We start from the raw sequence: 15,709 nt of genomic DNA on the forward strand, positions 1-15,709 counted from the left end.
ACTTATTTGCAGATGCCCACATTTTACATGAGCCATCATTCTCCTTTCAAATTTAAAATGTAATTAAACTGAGAATAATTCTTTTTGGAAAAAGATAACTTGCATTCCTCTTACTCGTCTTGAACCTTGTTCAGTTGATTACGGGTTGCGTTCAAGTCAGAGTCTAATTGTGCTTCCCGATCCCGCTGAATAGGGTCTTTATGTCTCTCCCTATCAAAGGTGTCCTGAAAAGAGACACAAATCAAAAAAGGAAACTGAATACATGAAATGACACAGATGTTGTAAAAATACTACACCGAACTAAAGAAGCCTTACACATAATAATAGATAGTTCTAAGTATACCAAGTTCTAGGGCAAGCAAATTAATCCAGAATGATCAAAATCAGAAGAGTGGTTGCCCTGGGGGTGGCCCAAAGAAGGCTCTGAAATGACTGAAATGTTTTGTATTTCATCCAAGGCTGAGTTGATGTGGGTATAATGCATCTGTCTAAACTCACCAATTTGAATTATACTTCAATTTAAAAAAAAGTCTTTGAACATCATCCTACATCTCTATACCCATACTGTCACCCACAGGAGGTGAAAATCTGAAAAGCACCCAAAAATCCTCAGAAAGAAAAATTGCTTAATGACACCTGATGTCTGGGGAGCACTTAGCACGTGCTGGGCTCTGTGAACACTGTTTCAGGTGCTCGTCGTATTTAATTCTCACAATGATGCTATGAGGTCAGCAAAATCATTGTCCCATCCAGCAAATAAGCAAACTGAGACATAAACCTTCAGACGTGTACTGAGGGCCACTGGTTTGCTTCCCAGGGATCTCCCACAGCCACTATCTCATAAGGCTCTCTTGCTCAGAACAGACTGCACTAAAGCCTCCATTTTAGAAAAGAATTCAGGTTGAGCCATATCAACATTTGAAATAACACTACTGACTGAGGTTTTGGTTATGAGGTTTGTGTTCTTTATCCAGTCTGATCTCCAACTTTTTGAGAACTGTCACCGTCCCATGGAAACCACCAATATCAATCACAAATTATGGACATGCTTTGCCCGTCTGCTATAATTGTTTTTCTTATCTCGGAAGTTTCTGATTAGTTCCAAACAGTTTCACTGTTTTAGAAAGCCCAGGGTTGGCATTTCACATCCTTACCTGCAGAGAGGGGACCCTGCTGTCAACAGGCTTTCCCATGGAGGCAGCAGTAAAGGAAGCCTCCAGCCAGGGCAAAAGGCGCGATTTGATTGTTTCCACTCCGTCATTGTGTCCTCCTAAAGGAAGACATACGCCAGTCAGCAAAAGACACCCAACCACCCCAACTCAGTAGAACTTAGGAAAGCGCAAGCAGAGAGAAGGGAGAGCGGGAGGGAAGCGCAGCCCTTCTCACCTTCTTGGGCTGCAGTAGTGAGGATCCCAAAGAGCTGCCCCTGCACTTTGGCGACTTGTTCAATGATTTCAAGGCAATAGTTCAGATTTTGATCACATGTGTTTGTCTGTAAAGCCAAAACAACAGTTATCAGGGCAATTCCTTCACTCTGGGGCCCGCTGCAGGTAGACTGGGGCCTGATGGGACCCAACGCCTGCATGCTCTGGTAGGCTTCCAGTGGCAAAGACTGCTGTGCGGCCACCAAACCTCTCTCCCCTTCCTCCTGGACACACAACTACCCCACTTTCCCCATTTCCTTTGCAGTCCATGCAGCCACGTCACTGAGTTCCAGGTAACGGGATGCATAGTGATGTGTGCCCTGTCCAGACCTGGCCCCAGAGAAAATCTCCTGGGTGATTCTTCTCTTTCTCTTTCCCCATCTGCCAGCCTAATGCAGAGGAGTCAGTAGAGGATCAAGATTTGTAAGGCTGCTGACTGAACACTTGACTGCTTCGGGATTGAGAAAGTCAGCTTATATGTCAAGCCATTGAGATCTGGAGGCGGCTTTTTTATAGCCATAATCCTACTCAGTAGAACCCCACAAACAAACCTTTTATAAAGTGAATGGTCCCTTTGGAACAGAATCTTGGCTCCTGTCCTCTACACAAATTGAGTCTTTATCTTATACTGGCATGAAGAACACTACTTAGCAGCAAGGAGGTCTCACAGGATTGAAGGTACAGAGATGAGACCAGAAGATGGCACAGCTGTGCAGACCGGTGGGGGAAAGAGGCGAGTAGCCAGTCACCTCACAGTGGTGTGAAGATCCTTACTATGCAGGCAAGCACACAGTGCACTGTCTCGGAAAGTCAGGAAAGGCCTCGGAGAGGAAGTGAAATCAGGCCAAGAAGAAATGAGGCAGACTTGGGTGCAGGTGGCTGTAATGGTTGTGGAACATTCTAAGCCACAAGAACAGAACACAAGGATGCCAAGAAGTGGCCTTTCTACTGTTCTGCTTTCATCATTCCTTGGTGAGCTTCTGTGACGTCATCATCGCCATGCCTCTAAGTGGTGCCAGCACTGAAAGGACTGCATCTACGAGTGACAAACACATCACCTGGGTACAAACTGCCTGGATTTATCTATCACTGTAGGCCATAATACAGCATTGGCCGTCGGTGCCTTCTAGCACCACGCATCTCAGGGCAGGAAGCAGGTGCAAGGAGGATAAAAACCAGGATAAAGAGCAGCAGTGTAGACGACCTCTAGGCAAAACTTTACAAGTAAAATGCACAGCTGGGTCAACAAGGGAAATGGTTTGGACAGGCAGCCAGCTCCTTGAGGCCACTGGCCGCACTGTCCTCTGTTGCTGTATTCCCAGCCCTGCCTTCTAAGATGTCTACATATTCAAACTCAGTATATTTTGAATGAAAATGAGACGGTTCACTTTCTTTGTATCGTATTATACACTTGCTATATGCCAGCCACTGTCGGTGCCTTACACATACTCGTACAAACACAGTCAATCCCTCTGCATCAGTACACCATGAGATACAAGTACTCTTATCATTCCCATTTCAAAAGGAAAACTGAGGGTCAGAGAGGCAAGTAACTTGCCCAAGGCTACCCAGCTAGTAGACTGTCAGAGCTGAGACTAGAAGCATACAACCTGGGTCCAGAGCCCATGTTCTTAACTACTAAATGGTACTGACTTCTCCATCATGATTAGTCTTGGGCATAGACAGAGGACTGGAGGATGAGACAAAGAGTGAACGGGGAGGGCAGCCTGGGAAACTCTCCCTGGGAAGGATGCCCTTGAGCATATCCTGGATAAGACTCAGGGAAGCAAAACACAAGGGGACAAGCACACCAGGCAATGGGACAACAAGCTTTCCTGAGGCAGGAACAAGCATGGCCGCCTTCAGGGCCAAATGTAGGTCAATGTGGAGGAAGCACAGAAGGTCAAAGAGGTTGGCAGGACAGATCCAGGAGAGCCTGGCAAGCCTGGCAAGGAGTTTGGACGGGGTGTGGACTTGTAACGAAGAGGGCCGCCAGTTGACTTTCCATGCCCAGTCTATAGCAGCCAGTGACTAGCTCAGTTAGAGCACTGATTTCTCTTACAGTCATTTTTTTCTCCTCTCGTCCTTCTATCCTCTCCTCCCCAGAAGATCAGGAGTTCATTCAAAAAAGTGTATCATGTATCTATTGCCACTAGTAACTGGAAAATGTTTCATGAGTAAACAATTTACCAACATGATGTTGACATGATCAGAATACCTAGAACCCACGGCCTGAACAGCTATATCCACTCCTTCCTCATTGACCCAGCAGCTCCTTGCCCTGGACATTTACACCTGCACTCATTACACTGCTCACAAGCCTTTTGCCCTGGCTAGATCACGCCACATGCGCAGTGGACGGGGAACGAGCTCAGGAGTATCTCAGCTCTGCCACTTGCCACAGCTCTGTATGGTCCTACACGAGTTATTCAGCCTCTCTGAGCCCATTTCCTCCCCTGAGCAATGGTTATAACAATGCCTGGTGGAGAATTAAATAAAAATAACGCCATGCCCAGCTCCTCACATACAGAGGTATTTGACAATTAGTACCTACAAGGTGGCATGCTGTGTTGAAGGGAACCAGCGGCTCAGGACTAAGGCAGACCTTTGCTCAAATCTGGCTGTCCACTCATGAGCTGCATTGCCTTAGGAAAGACATTTAAATTTATGAGACTCCATTTCCTCAGATTTAGGAAGTGGTTGATCTCATGAGCTAATTTAAGTGCAGAGCCTAGCATAAATGGAAGTATTACTGTGGTCCTGTTACCATCTGTCTTGTGCCTCGCCAGGTGCCCGGTACATAATGGTGCCCAAAAGAATGCTGGTCTAATGAGTATGTACACACAACTCAAATAACAGAAGAGAATGTCTGTGCCAAGCAATACCTGTTTCCAAGACATGTCACAACATGCTGTGACTTCTAAACACAAAGCACTGCACAAGATACGCAACTGCAATAGGGTGACGTCAGTCTATTAAACACACGTACACACAAGATAAATACAGCAAAGATAGGAACTAATTATATTGTCTCCAAAGCATAGACTCTCCATAATCATTCATTCATAAATAATTGAGTTCCCGTTATATGTAAGGCCCTAGCCTGACAGCTCAGGAAACAAAGCCATGCTTTAAAGAGTACACATTTTTAATCAACTTTCCATCTTCAGTTTAGAAAGCCACTTAAACCCATTAATTTCAATACAAAACACAGCAATTTCCGCTTTAAGAAACTTCAATCTCACCCTCATGAAATATGCTTAGATAAGAATTAATAGTATAAAAGGATTCATGAAGATATTGCTGATTTCACCTGTTTCTGTAAAGCTCAAAAGCAGTAAGGCCTGGGGAGTACACTACTTCCAAAGCTTTCAAAGATGCTTCACATGCTGGTGACAACAGCCTACCCTCGTTCCTCTGGCAGGCAGTAGCCCCATATGTGGGCAGCCTTTCAAGCAGCCCCGATCCTAAAACAGCCCTCTCTATTCTACATCTCATTCTACATTTTACTGCATCATCACCTCAAAGTTTTCAAACTTTAGATATCAGAAAAACGCTTATATATACCCCAAAAATTTAGCAAATTTTCTGTTCAGGTTTCTGCACTAGATTTTACAGGGCCTGACATCATCATTAGTATTACTATTCAATTCCCTTCATTATTTATCCTCTAAGTATTGAAAAATGATAATGTTTACATTAACAAGCTTTTCTAAGGTGAAAACAAGAGAAGTCAAATTTTTTAAAAAGTTGATAGCCCTCGCTATTAAAATAAAATATTCTGACCTAATCACTTGCCCATATCTTTTGCAGACATGAATTCATTATTAATAAGTGTGGCACAAAGGGTAATTCCAGTTAAAGATTCCACATGCTTTCCCCCACATCTCAGGCTCCCCTACAATTAGATCAGAGCCGCAAAACTAATTCTGGCCAGGGGACGATCTGTGGGATAGGTGTGTGTGATATAAGGGCCGTCCAAGCTCTTCACTCCTTCTCCCGCAGACCTTCCACAATGGCAGCTCCACCAGATGGAGTCCATGGTGGAGCAGAGCTGCCAGCAGCTTCATGTGAATAAGGAAAAATCTCCTTCTGTTGAGACACTGCAATGTGGGGTTTTACTCATTACTGCAGCGTGGTCTAGCAAGTAAAGAGATAAAGGTCCTAAACGGAAGAAAAATATTCTCTGTAAGTCAGTAATTAGATTGAGTGCTCAAGAATGTGGGAAGTGTGGCTCAGTGAGTAGGGCGCCGGCCCCATATGCCGAGGGTGGCGGGTTCAAACCCAGTCCCAGCCAAACTGCAACAAAAAAATAGCCGGGCGTTGTGGCGGGCGCCTGTGGTCCCAGCTGTCTGGGAGGCTGAGGCAAGAGAATCACGTAAGCCCAAGAGTTAGAGGTTGCTGTGAGCCATGTGACGCCACGGCACTCTACCCGAGGGCGGTACAGTGAGACTCTGTCTCTACAAAAAAAAAAAAAAGAATGTGGGAAGTGTGTTGACTATGGAGGAGAAGTAACAGTGGGCAGGGAGTCTGTTTGAACTCACCATGGCAATCACAACAACCTTCTGTGCAAGCAACTGTTGGGCATATCTTGGCATAGAGGTAGCCTCTATTTCAACCACAAAGATTATCTTAAAGCAAATAGATGAGATTCCTCTTTAAGATCTCTTTTCTATGGCTGGTGTAGATTTCTAGAACACAGCAAAAGAGGAATGCATGAGGAAGTCTTCCTGTATTACCAGCCCTCCCCACCATACCTACTCACACATTAAGTAATGGAGAGTTTCTAGGTTGTAACGTCTTGCTGTTATTTTACGTTAAGAAATATAATCTTGGCCAAATGGCTTACATTTGTAATCCTAGCACTCTGGAAGGTCAAGGCAGGTGGATTGCCTAAGTTCAGGAGTTCAAGACCAGCTTTTGCAGGAATGAGACCCTGTCTCTACTAAAAAAATAGAAAAATCAGCTGGGCATTGTGGTGGGCACCCATAGTCCCAGCTACTTGGGAGGCTGAGGCAGGAGGATGGCTGAGCCCAAGAGTTTGAGGTTGCTATGAGCTAGGCTGTGCCACAGCACTCTTATCAAGGACAAGAAAGTGAGACTCTGTCTAAAATAAAATAAAATATTTTTTAAAAGAGATATAATCTTATCCTATCTCAGGGATGAGGTTATCTAGGGTATACTAAGTACTATATATCTAGGGTCTATCTAGGGCATAGTAAACACTTGCTACTATAATTATACATAATAAGTTTTAAAAAATAAAAAATCTCAGAGCATCTGACCCAGATTAACTCCCTAGTCCATAGGACTCCGAGGGAAAACAAAAGCATCTCACAGGGAGAAGGGATTCAGGCCAGAGTTGACCTCCCCCAAAACAGCTAATGCTGTAAGGTTAATTTCTTATGCTGACCTCTCTAGAGAGTAATTAGGTAATCAGAATTCAGTTCTGCACAGAAAGTCATCTGAACCTTTTGTAGAGTTGATCCCTAAAACCATACCAAAGTTGCAGGACAAATTTTTGGGTATCTGAGACAGCAAACCTCACATGAACCTCACATTCTCAGAGTCTGGCCTTGTTTACCAAATGTGCCAGGCTGGTTTATAAGAAGTTAATTCATATAATTTCTTACCTAAAGGATCACCCAGCCCCATTCATTCTCCTTTCAGTTTCTTTTTTTTTATTATTAAGTCATATACACATAGATCATGCATACATTTATGCATATGTGGGGTACAATGTGTTGCTCCTTGTAGTTTTCTAATTTGCTCTTCATGGAACAACTAGAGCAAGCTTTCTTTCTTTCTTTCTTTCTTTTTTTTAAGAGACAGAGTCTCACTTTATCACCCCCCATAAAGCGCTTGGCATCAAAGCTCACAGCAACCTCCAACTCCTGGAGTTGCCTCAGTCTCCCGAGTAGCTCGGGCTATAGGCGCCCACCACAACACCCGGCTATTTTTTTGTTGCAATTTGGTCAGGGCCGGGTTCGAACCCACCACCCTTGGTACATGGAGCCAACACCCTACCCACTGAGCCACAGGCACCGCCAAAGAGCAAGCTTTCTAGAACACTCTCTAAACACATTTCCTTCCTTCAAAATGCTCTTACTATCTCCCCATTGCCCTCAGGAGAAAGTTCAGACTCCTTACACACCAACCAGGGCTCTTTACCATCTGGCCCTGGCCACTCAGCAGCTCAGCCCTATCTCACTTCCACTCCCAGCCTTGAACTATTCACAGCTCCCCATTCATCTCCAAATACTCTAGTTTTTTCTTGCCTCCCTGCTTTTTGCCACACACTGTTTCCTCTGTCCCTCCTCAGCTCCAGTTGGAAGCTCACATTCCTATTCACATCACCTATCCCAGGCAGGCACACCTAACTGCTAAGAAAATATTTGCTGAATGAATAAATTAATGAGTAAATGTACACTGAAACAATTGTAAACAGGCCTACCCCACTGAGTAGAAGCTGAATAATCATTTTTTTTTAATGAATTATTAAGCTTTTGAGAACTGGCTCAGTTCTTGGTTGAATAAGGAAGGATTCTTCATGGCTCCCTCATCAATATTCTTAGTAAACACAGGAAAGAAACCTTTGTCAAAGCCACATGTTCAAATCACACTGTCCCTGAACTTCCAGTGGAAGTTATATTTTAAATGGAAAGTCATCAACACTTGAGGCTTGTGCTGATTCAACATCACCTTAATAACTCAAAGAAAACAAGTTGGCAATTTTTGCTGTTGGTTTTAGCACTTCTCTAGGAGAACTGAAAACTATCCCTTGGCAGTGCATGTGGCTCAAAGGAGTAGGGCACTGGCCCCATATGCTGGAGGTGGAGGGTTCAAATCCAGCCCTGGCCAAAAAAAAAAAAAAGAAAATCCCTTCTTGGAATTTTTTTCAAATAATCAAGCAAGGCATAGTTTTTCCTAGGACCCAAAAGACTGCTAGATGTTGTAAGATTTTAAAAAAGCAAATAAGTAAAGAAAAACCAAAGATTCTGGGGCAGACAATAGTATATTTAAAGAATATGCTATCTCTGATAACAAGGCTGGGAGCAGTGGCTCACGCCTATAATCCTAGCTCTCTGAGAGGCCAAGGCAGGCGAACTGCTTGAGCTCAAGAGTTTTGAGACCAGCCAGAGCAAGAGTGAGACCCCATCTCTACTAAAATAGAAAAATTAGCTGGGCACAGTGGCAGGCACCTACAGTCCCAGCTACTCAGGAGGCTGAGATCAGAGGATTGCTTGTGCCCAGGAGTTTGAGGTTGCTGTGAGCTATGATGACACCACAGCACTCTAGGTAGGGTGACTGAGACTCTGTCTCAAAAAATAAATAAATAAAATAAAAATATATATATACACATACTGCCTCTGATAACATAAGTAGGATACAATGGAACACACAGCGAAAAGGCTGTGCCTGAAGTGGTGGTGATCAGATCAAGGTGAGACGATGGAAATGGATAAGAAGGAAATTATATGAGGGAAATTTTGAAGATAAATTAAATAGGATCTAACTGTTAACCAAATAACGGCTGGTTGGAAGAAAATGAAAATTTTGCATTGTGTTTTAGAGTTAATCTAACTCATTTATTTTCCTTGAAAATAACTTTTTCTCAGGGGGAGGACTTTAATCACATCCCTTATTCTAAAAGAGTATACGTGGTCTTTTATTTTGCTCCAGTTAATTAGAATCAAACCAATGTGGTCATAGTCAGCAAAATCAACTTTCTGTAGCAAACATAATTTACAGCTTTTAATGCAAACATAGTTCTCTATAACCAACATTTTAACAAATGCAGTTTGCTACAATGAATATGTTTCATCTTAAGGTTTCAAGACAAAAGTCTCTGGAACTAGTAAAACTAGCTTGTAGTATCATAGGAAAGCACTTAGGATTGACCAAAACTCTAAGTGTAAATGATAAGCAAGAGAATAGGTTGACATTTTACTGAAATGTTATCATAAGTAGTATATAGACATTTTCTCATCCTCTCCCTTTAGCTACATAAAGACTGGCTGTTGGGTGGCGCCTGTGGCTCAAAGGGGTAGGGTGCTGGCCCCATATGCAGGAGGTAGCGGGTTCAAACCCAACCCTGGCCAAAAACTGCGCAAAAAAAAAAAAAAAAAGACTGGCTGTTAACCACACTTACATTCTCACACTTGGTCCCCTAATTGAAAATTGGAGCTTATAGTTTGACTCAATTTTAAATAAAAGCTGAATTAAAGATATTTGGGAGTAATTTTTAATTCTACACTGGACATGAGAAATGAGTCAGGTGTCTGGCATTAATTCAGTCATTACGTATTTGTTGAGCAATTACTGGGCGCCAAGCACTATTCTAAGTGCTGGGAAAACAACAGAGAGGTAAACAAGGCAGATATCTCCAGCCTCTAGAATTTACATTCTATTGGAGGGGAAAGGGGAACTGAGAATAAGCAAAATGAGTAAATAAAAAGTAAAAAATGTAGGTAATTATAGAAGAAATAAAGCAAGGAAAGGAGCCAGTGAGTATGGGGGTGAGGGTAGAAAACTGTACTTGTGACCAGGATGGTCAGGTGGACCTCTCTGACAAGGTGCCATTTAAGGAAAGACTTGAAGGAGCTAAGGAAGCAAAGATGTTGCTGTCTCACTCAAATATCAACAGGGGAAAAGCTTTCCAAGCAGAGGAAACAGCCAATTCAAAACTCCCTGAAGCAAGAGCACAGCCGGCACGTTCTGTGCTAAGACAGTAGCCATGAACATATGTGATTATTTGAATTTAAATTGAATCAAAGTGAAATTAAAAATTCAGCTCCTCAGTGCACACTTGCACATTTCAAGTGCCCACGAGCCCCATGTTGGATGGAGCAGATATAGAACATGTCCATCATCTCTGAGCGTTCACTGGGCAGGATTGCTCAAGAGCAAGAGAGCCAGTGTTGCTGGAGTGGACCGAGCAAGGGGAAGAGTCATAGATGAGTTCAGAGACGTTATGAGCACAATTGAGTAGGACGTTGAAGGCTATTGTCAGAATTTTGAATTTTTTGGAAGGAAATAGGAAGTTTGGAGGGTCTTGCCAACGGAGTAATTTGATCCGACTTGCCATTTAAAAGAATCACGTTGGGTTACTATTAAATATTTTTTTTAATAATCCAGGTAAAAGAGGATCAAAGGTGGACGAAGGTAACAATGGAGATGGTAAAAAGTGTTCAGATTCTGTGTGAATTTCGAGGTTAGAACCTACATATTATGCTAGTGAAAGGGCTGTGGAGTATGTCACAATGATGCCAAGTCAGGAAGGAGTCCACGGTCGGGGCGTGGGTTGAGGCTAAATTCAGCTTTAGACCCATGTAACTTTAAGATGACAATTGAAAATGTCCAGTGGGCAGCCAGAGAGACGAAAGCTCAGGTAAGAGCAGGCCCAGAAGACAGAAGTGAGATTGATCCGCATATGTGGGGAGATGAAGCAGGAGTGGAAAGGGAGGGATGTAGATGTCAACACTCAAATCTCACAGAGATGCCACAGAGCTCAAGAAAAAGGATGGAGCCCAGAAACAGCCCCAACGGAAAGACACTGTCAGTGTGAGCACAGTCTCTGCCTTGGAGTGTGGAGGGAGAAGCTAGACTGAATGGGAGGCGTGTGCTTCCCAGACAGGAAAACGCAATAAACTAAGGCATTTCTCAGCACGTACAGGGAATTTTCAGCCAAATGCTAGTGTTATTTGTGATAAACATTAAGACAATTTATTTACTTATTTTAGACTTCAGACTTTAGAGCATGGAGCAATAAAAAAGGGTGAATACTGTACAAGTATTAAGATTTGTTATTCACACCTTTCTCAGACTGGGTAGAGAGAGGTACTTTCAAATTGACGGGGGGGAGCACAGATCTTTTGTGATAAAAAGGTAATTTTTTTTTTTTTTGCCGTTTTTGGTCAGGGGTGGGTTTGAACCCGCCACCTTCGGCATATGGGGCCAGCGCCCTACCCCTTTGAGCCACAGGCGCCGCCCTAAAAAGGTAATTTTTAATTTTCCTGACTGCTTGATGGAGAAGGAATAGTTCTCTAAAAGGAGCAAAGAGACTAAGCAGGGAACGGCAGAAAGGAGAGCTGAGGAGAAATCAGTAGCTGTCCTCAGAGTCCTCCTCCCCTTCCCCCATGCAGGGCCAGACGGAGAACCTAGGGGGCTCATCCCCCCTCCACAGTTCTTTCTGCCTCACCGCTCTACTTGCTATTGAGAAAGGATACTCGAGAAGGGTGAGGTCTAGGAGAACAGGTCTTCTCAAGGAGACCACAAGGATACACCTGCAGGGTCCTCTCCATGGTGACTCAGCTCTTGGGAATTTGTAAACTTAACTTCCTGAAACTTGGAAATTTCCAAGTTTTGTGAAATCCTGTAGTTCTGTAGGGGCGGGAATAGCATCTCCCGCTTGATTCAAACTGGCCAAGGAGAAGGGTACCTGTGGGGTGGTACTTTTTGACTATCAATAAAAAGGGAAAGACCAAGTCAGTTGGGGAGCAGAGCCATTTGGAATTCTTCTATGCCTTAAGCTCCCGGCTGGTGAATAAAGCCCTTCCTCTTATAAACATGGTGTCTGGGTGCTCTTTCTCTCTGTTGCAACATTATGAAAGAAGAGGAGACTCCTATTTGAGGCGGACTGACCAATTAGGGAGCAAATTCATTAGGCAGTTCTACTAGGTGGGAGGTGGGGGTGAGATTACAGGGAAGCTGGGTGGGGGTGGGGATTAATGAGATTTGAAGAGCAACTATGGGTTTGATGACAGGATATTGGCTTCTTACAAATGCCTGGGTAACAACCCTTCTGAAATCTCCTGTTGAAATTGTGCCTTAATCGCCTTGCTGACCAGCACACGGGTGACCCCTGCAATGTTAAAAAGCGTCCATTCCACTGACTTCTAGGTAATGTTTATACAAATCTGTTCTGATAAAATTCCTGGGTATCTGTAGTCCCAGCTACTTGGGAGGCTGAGGCAAGAGAATGCTTGAGCCCAAGAGTTTAAGGTTCCTGTGAGCTATGATACCATGGCATTCTACCTAGGGCAACAAAGTGAGACTCTGTCTCTAATAATAATAATAACAATAAATAAATAAATAATACCCTACAGTAGTGAAAAGGAAAGAACCAGGATCACACAGAGAATGAATGTCAATTTTGATGATCAAGCAAAAGAAGAAAATTGTAGAACACTCAGGGTATGATTAATTTTATATAATGTCAGAAAAACAAGATACACTCATGGATTGTCAAATTCTCATAAAAGTCAGGACAATGGTTACCTTTGGAGGGTGTGGGTGCAATCAGGGGAAGGGGCTCATTGGTGGGTTCTGAGGTAATGGCAATGTTCTACTTTTTAGTCTAAACAGAGGGTATATGGATGTTCTCATTATTCTGTTAATGAGAATAATATGTAAACTGTACATATTATTTTTATGTACTATATGCATGACACATTTCAAAATAAAATAATTTTTTAAAGCAAAAAAAAAATTCCTGGGTATCCTCCGAGTGCGAAGACTTGCAGAAAGGGGGGAGGAGGAGTGTAGTGAAAAATCACCCGAGGTAGGCTATGGATTGCCTGATGAGGGGGCTGGGAAAGAGAGTGGCAGGCCGGACCAAACCCGGAGAGGAAGCCGGGCTCCCCGGTTGCTAGGGCCGCCAGCGTCCTTGGTTACCACTCCTCTGAAGGCCCCTCCCCTGGACGCCCGGAGTCGCGCCCAGCGTGGGCCCCCCGGAGAGGAGGGGACGGCACACAAGAGCCCTTCCCTCCCGCCGATCTCGCTCCCAGGTTCAGGTCCTCGTTAGGAATCACAGACGCGGGGCTTTGCAAAAAGGTCACCAGCGGACTCCGGCCCGGCTCACGGCCGTGCGGGGAGCGGAGGGCGAGCCCCGGCGTCCTCCCCGCCCCAAACTCACGTTGTATTCCCTCAGCCAGGTGTCCAGCTGTCCCTGCAACGTCCGTAAGGCCTCGTGCGAGACCAGTCTCCTCAGGTTTTCCGCCATGGCTGGCTTTTCTGTTCGGCCCCGCGCCGGGAGACGGAGACGTGGAGGGGACTAGGGGAAGGTCTCCGCAGGACCGCTGGGTGATAGGGTGGGAAGGGTGTCGTCTTCCCGAGCGGCTCAGAGCGCGGCTGCTGTTTCCATCCTCCCCGTCGGGTCTGGCCGGGCAGGGATCGGGAAGCCAGGGGGAGGTGCCCTGGGCCGCCGCCGCGCTCATCCGCTGCCCCGCGCGCTCCTGGCTCCCCCGCCGCCGCCCCGGGCCCCGGCGCTAAATACCCCGGCGATTATTAAACAAACCTTGACGTGGCGGGCCGGCTGCCAGGGACGCGAGGCCGCACCGTGGCAACGCGGCGCCGCCCCGCCCCCCCGCGGCCGCCCGCCGCGCGCTCCGGGCCGCGCCAAGTGGCCGCCGCCGCCGCTGCTGCTGCTGCTGCTGCTGGCGGAGGGCGAGGGCGCCAAGGCCGTGGAGACCCGGAGCTGCGCCGCGGGCTGCAGGGCGCCCGCACTGCCGAGCACCGCGGCGCGACCCCTGGGGGCGCAGAGACGAGTCGCGACGCAGGCCGGGGGCAGCCGGAAGCCCGGGGCGGCCCTCCCTCGGGGCTCTGGGGGACCGCGCGGGTCTAGAAAAGCAAAAGCTGACGCTCCGTAGACAATCGGAGTAGGCTCAAAGGAAGTCAGGTCTTTGGCCCTTTCCTTTATTCTTACAAACTCTCACTCCTTTAATAACCGGGGTTTACCTGTGTAAAACTTGCTGTAACTAAAATTTCAATTCTTCCTACTTCTATCTTTTGCCTTGTTCCTCGACCCACCGGGTGGGTGCCGACGACAATAGATTTTAGTTCACAGATGAATGTTTATTCTCTCAGGTTTGGGTAAGATTTAGCAGAATTTATGTCAGTACATTTTTTAGAGTCCTTGAACATTATAAAGCTACATTTAATTTTGAATTCTGTAACTGGGACTTTGTGGAAGTTGAGGCCTTGCTTGGAGCTATTTCCAAAGTAAACGTTCTGTCATTCGCAGAGATAATGTGAACTGTGTAAGAAATGGTTCCTTTCAGCCATCATTAAGCACTTTAGAAACAAGTCCTTGTTTTATATACCATCAAACGTGCTATTGGCAAATCCTTCTCACCTAGTCACTAAAGTGGAGGTGCATCAGGGCCTCAGCCAGCTAGTTGGCTAGTTTAACTCAGTTGCATTTTTTCAGGTACTTGAAAATCTATGAATGTTGCACATAGCTAAGTATTGTAAAATTGAGAATTTTCACTGCCTCTTGTTTGCATTTTCTTAATTACAGTGGTCTTACTGTCTGCTAATGAAAATGAAAGGCTCATTTGTGGAGCCTGTGTTCCTATTTTCTACAGACCCCAAAATAAGGTCTTACAAGGGTACAACATGTTACATTATCAGAGTAGAATAATAAATACTAATATTAAGAGGAAACAGCCCAAAATAACTAAATATTCATTAGACATCTTCCTTTGGAAAAAAAAAATATGGAAGAAGAAAGGGAATTGAGAAAAACCTCAGTTTTCTTCATTTGGAGCTAATCATCGCATATTTCACTAGACAAGTGGAATCTTCAAAGAGTCCCTTTTGTAGTCACATACAGAAAAACTGGAGCATTTGCTTATGTCAGACAAATTAGAGGTTAAATTCTTTTTCCTTGCAGTGGGCAAATGATTCTTAATTCATAAGATTTCATGAAGACTAATGCATGAATTCATTAATTCATAAGAATTCATGAGACTAAATAAGATAATTGATGTATAGGGTCAGGTGTGGTGCGTGGTGGCTCAGGCCTGTAATCCTGGCACTCTGAGAGGCCCAGACAGGCGGATTGCTTGAGCTCAGGAGTTTGAGACCAGCCTCAGCAAGAGGACACCCGTGTCTAAAAACACCCCAGTGTAGTGGCAGGCTCCTGTAGTTCCAGCTACTCAGGAGGCTGAGACAAGAGGATCACTTGAGCCCAGGAGTTTGAGGTTGCTGTGAGCTATGATGCTATGGCAGTCTACCAAGGGAAACATAGTGAGACACTGTCTCAAAAAAAATAAATAAATAAAATAATTGATGTAAAGTAGCACAATCCTTGGCATATATGTAATACTGTAGTAAGTCCTCTATAAGTGCTATGATCATTATTATTAGGAATGTAGATCACAGTATTTAATAAAGCTAGGTTGGAAACAATCTAAATTTTCAACAATAAGGTAATAGTTGGGCAAATTTTTCAATGAAGTGTTGTTTAATGAAAACCTTGTTATTGGCTCAGCTCCTGTAGC

At 44.7% G+C, this 15,709-nt stretch overlaps 1 protein-coding gene across 5 annotated transcripts in view; it reads right to left on the reverse strand.

The window, feature by feature from the left end:
* The window catches only part of SPATA18 (spermatogenesis associated 18), a 34,260-nt gene extending 20,596 nt beyond the window's left edge, over positions 1–13,664 (reverse strand). For 3 of the 5 annotated variants that reach the window (XM_053577729.1, XM_053577728.1, XM_053577730.1), the window contains exons 1-4: positions 13,342–13,649; positions 1,387–1,492; positions 1,155–1,270; positions 115–224 (exon numbers count right to left, since the gene is read on the reverse strand). In XM_053577729.1, the coding sequence (XP_053433704.1) occupies positions 115–224; positions 1,155–1,270; positions 1,387–1,492; positions 13,342–13,428 (419 nt within the window). In that variant the 5' untranslated portion in view covers positions 13,429–13,649. Of the gene's footprint in view, positions 1–114; positions 225–1,154; positions 1,271–1,386; positions 1,493–13,341 lie in introns of all 5 variants that reach the window. The other 2 variants (XM_053577731.1, XM_053577727.1) reach the window with 1 other exon arrangement.
* Positions 13,665–15,709: the final 2,045 nt, after the last annotated feature.

The sequence above is a fragment of the Nycticebus coucang genome, chromosome 23 (assembly GCF_027406575.1).
Source record: "Nycticebus coucang isolate mNycCou1 chromosome 23, mNycCou1.pri, whole genome shotgun sequence".
NCBI lineage: Eukaryota > Metazoa > Chordata > Mammalia > Primates > Lorisidae > Nycticebus > Nycticebus coucang.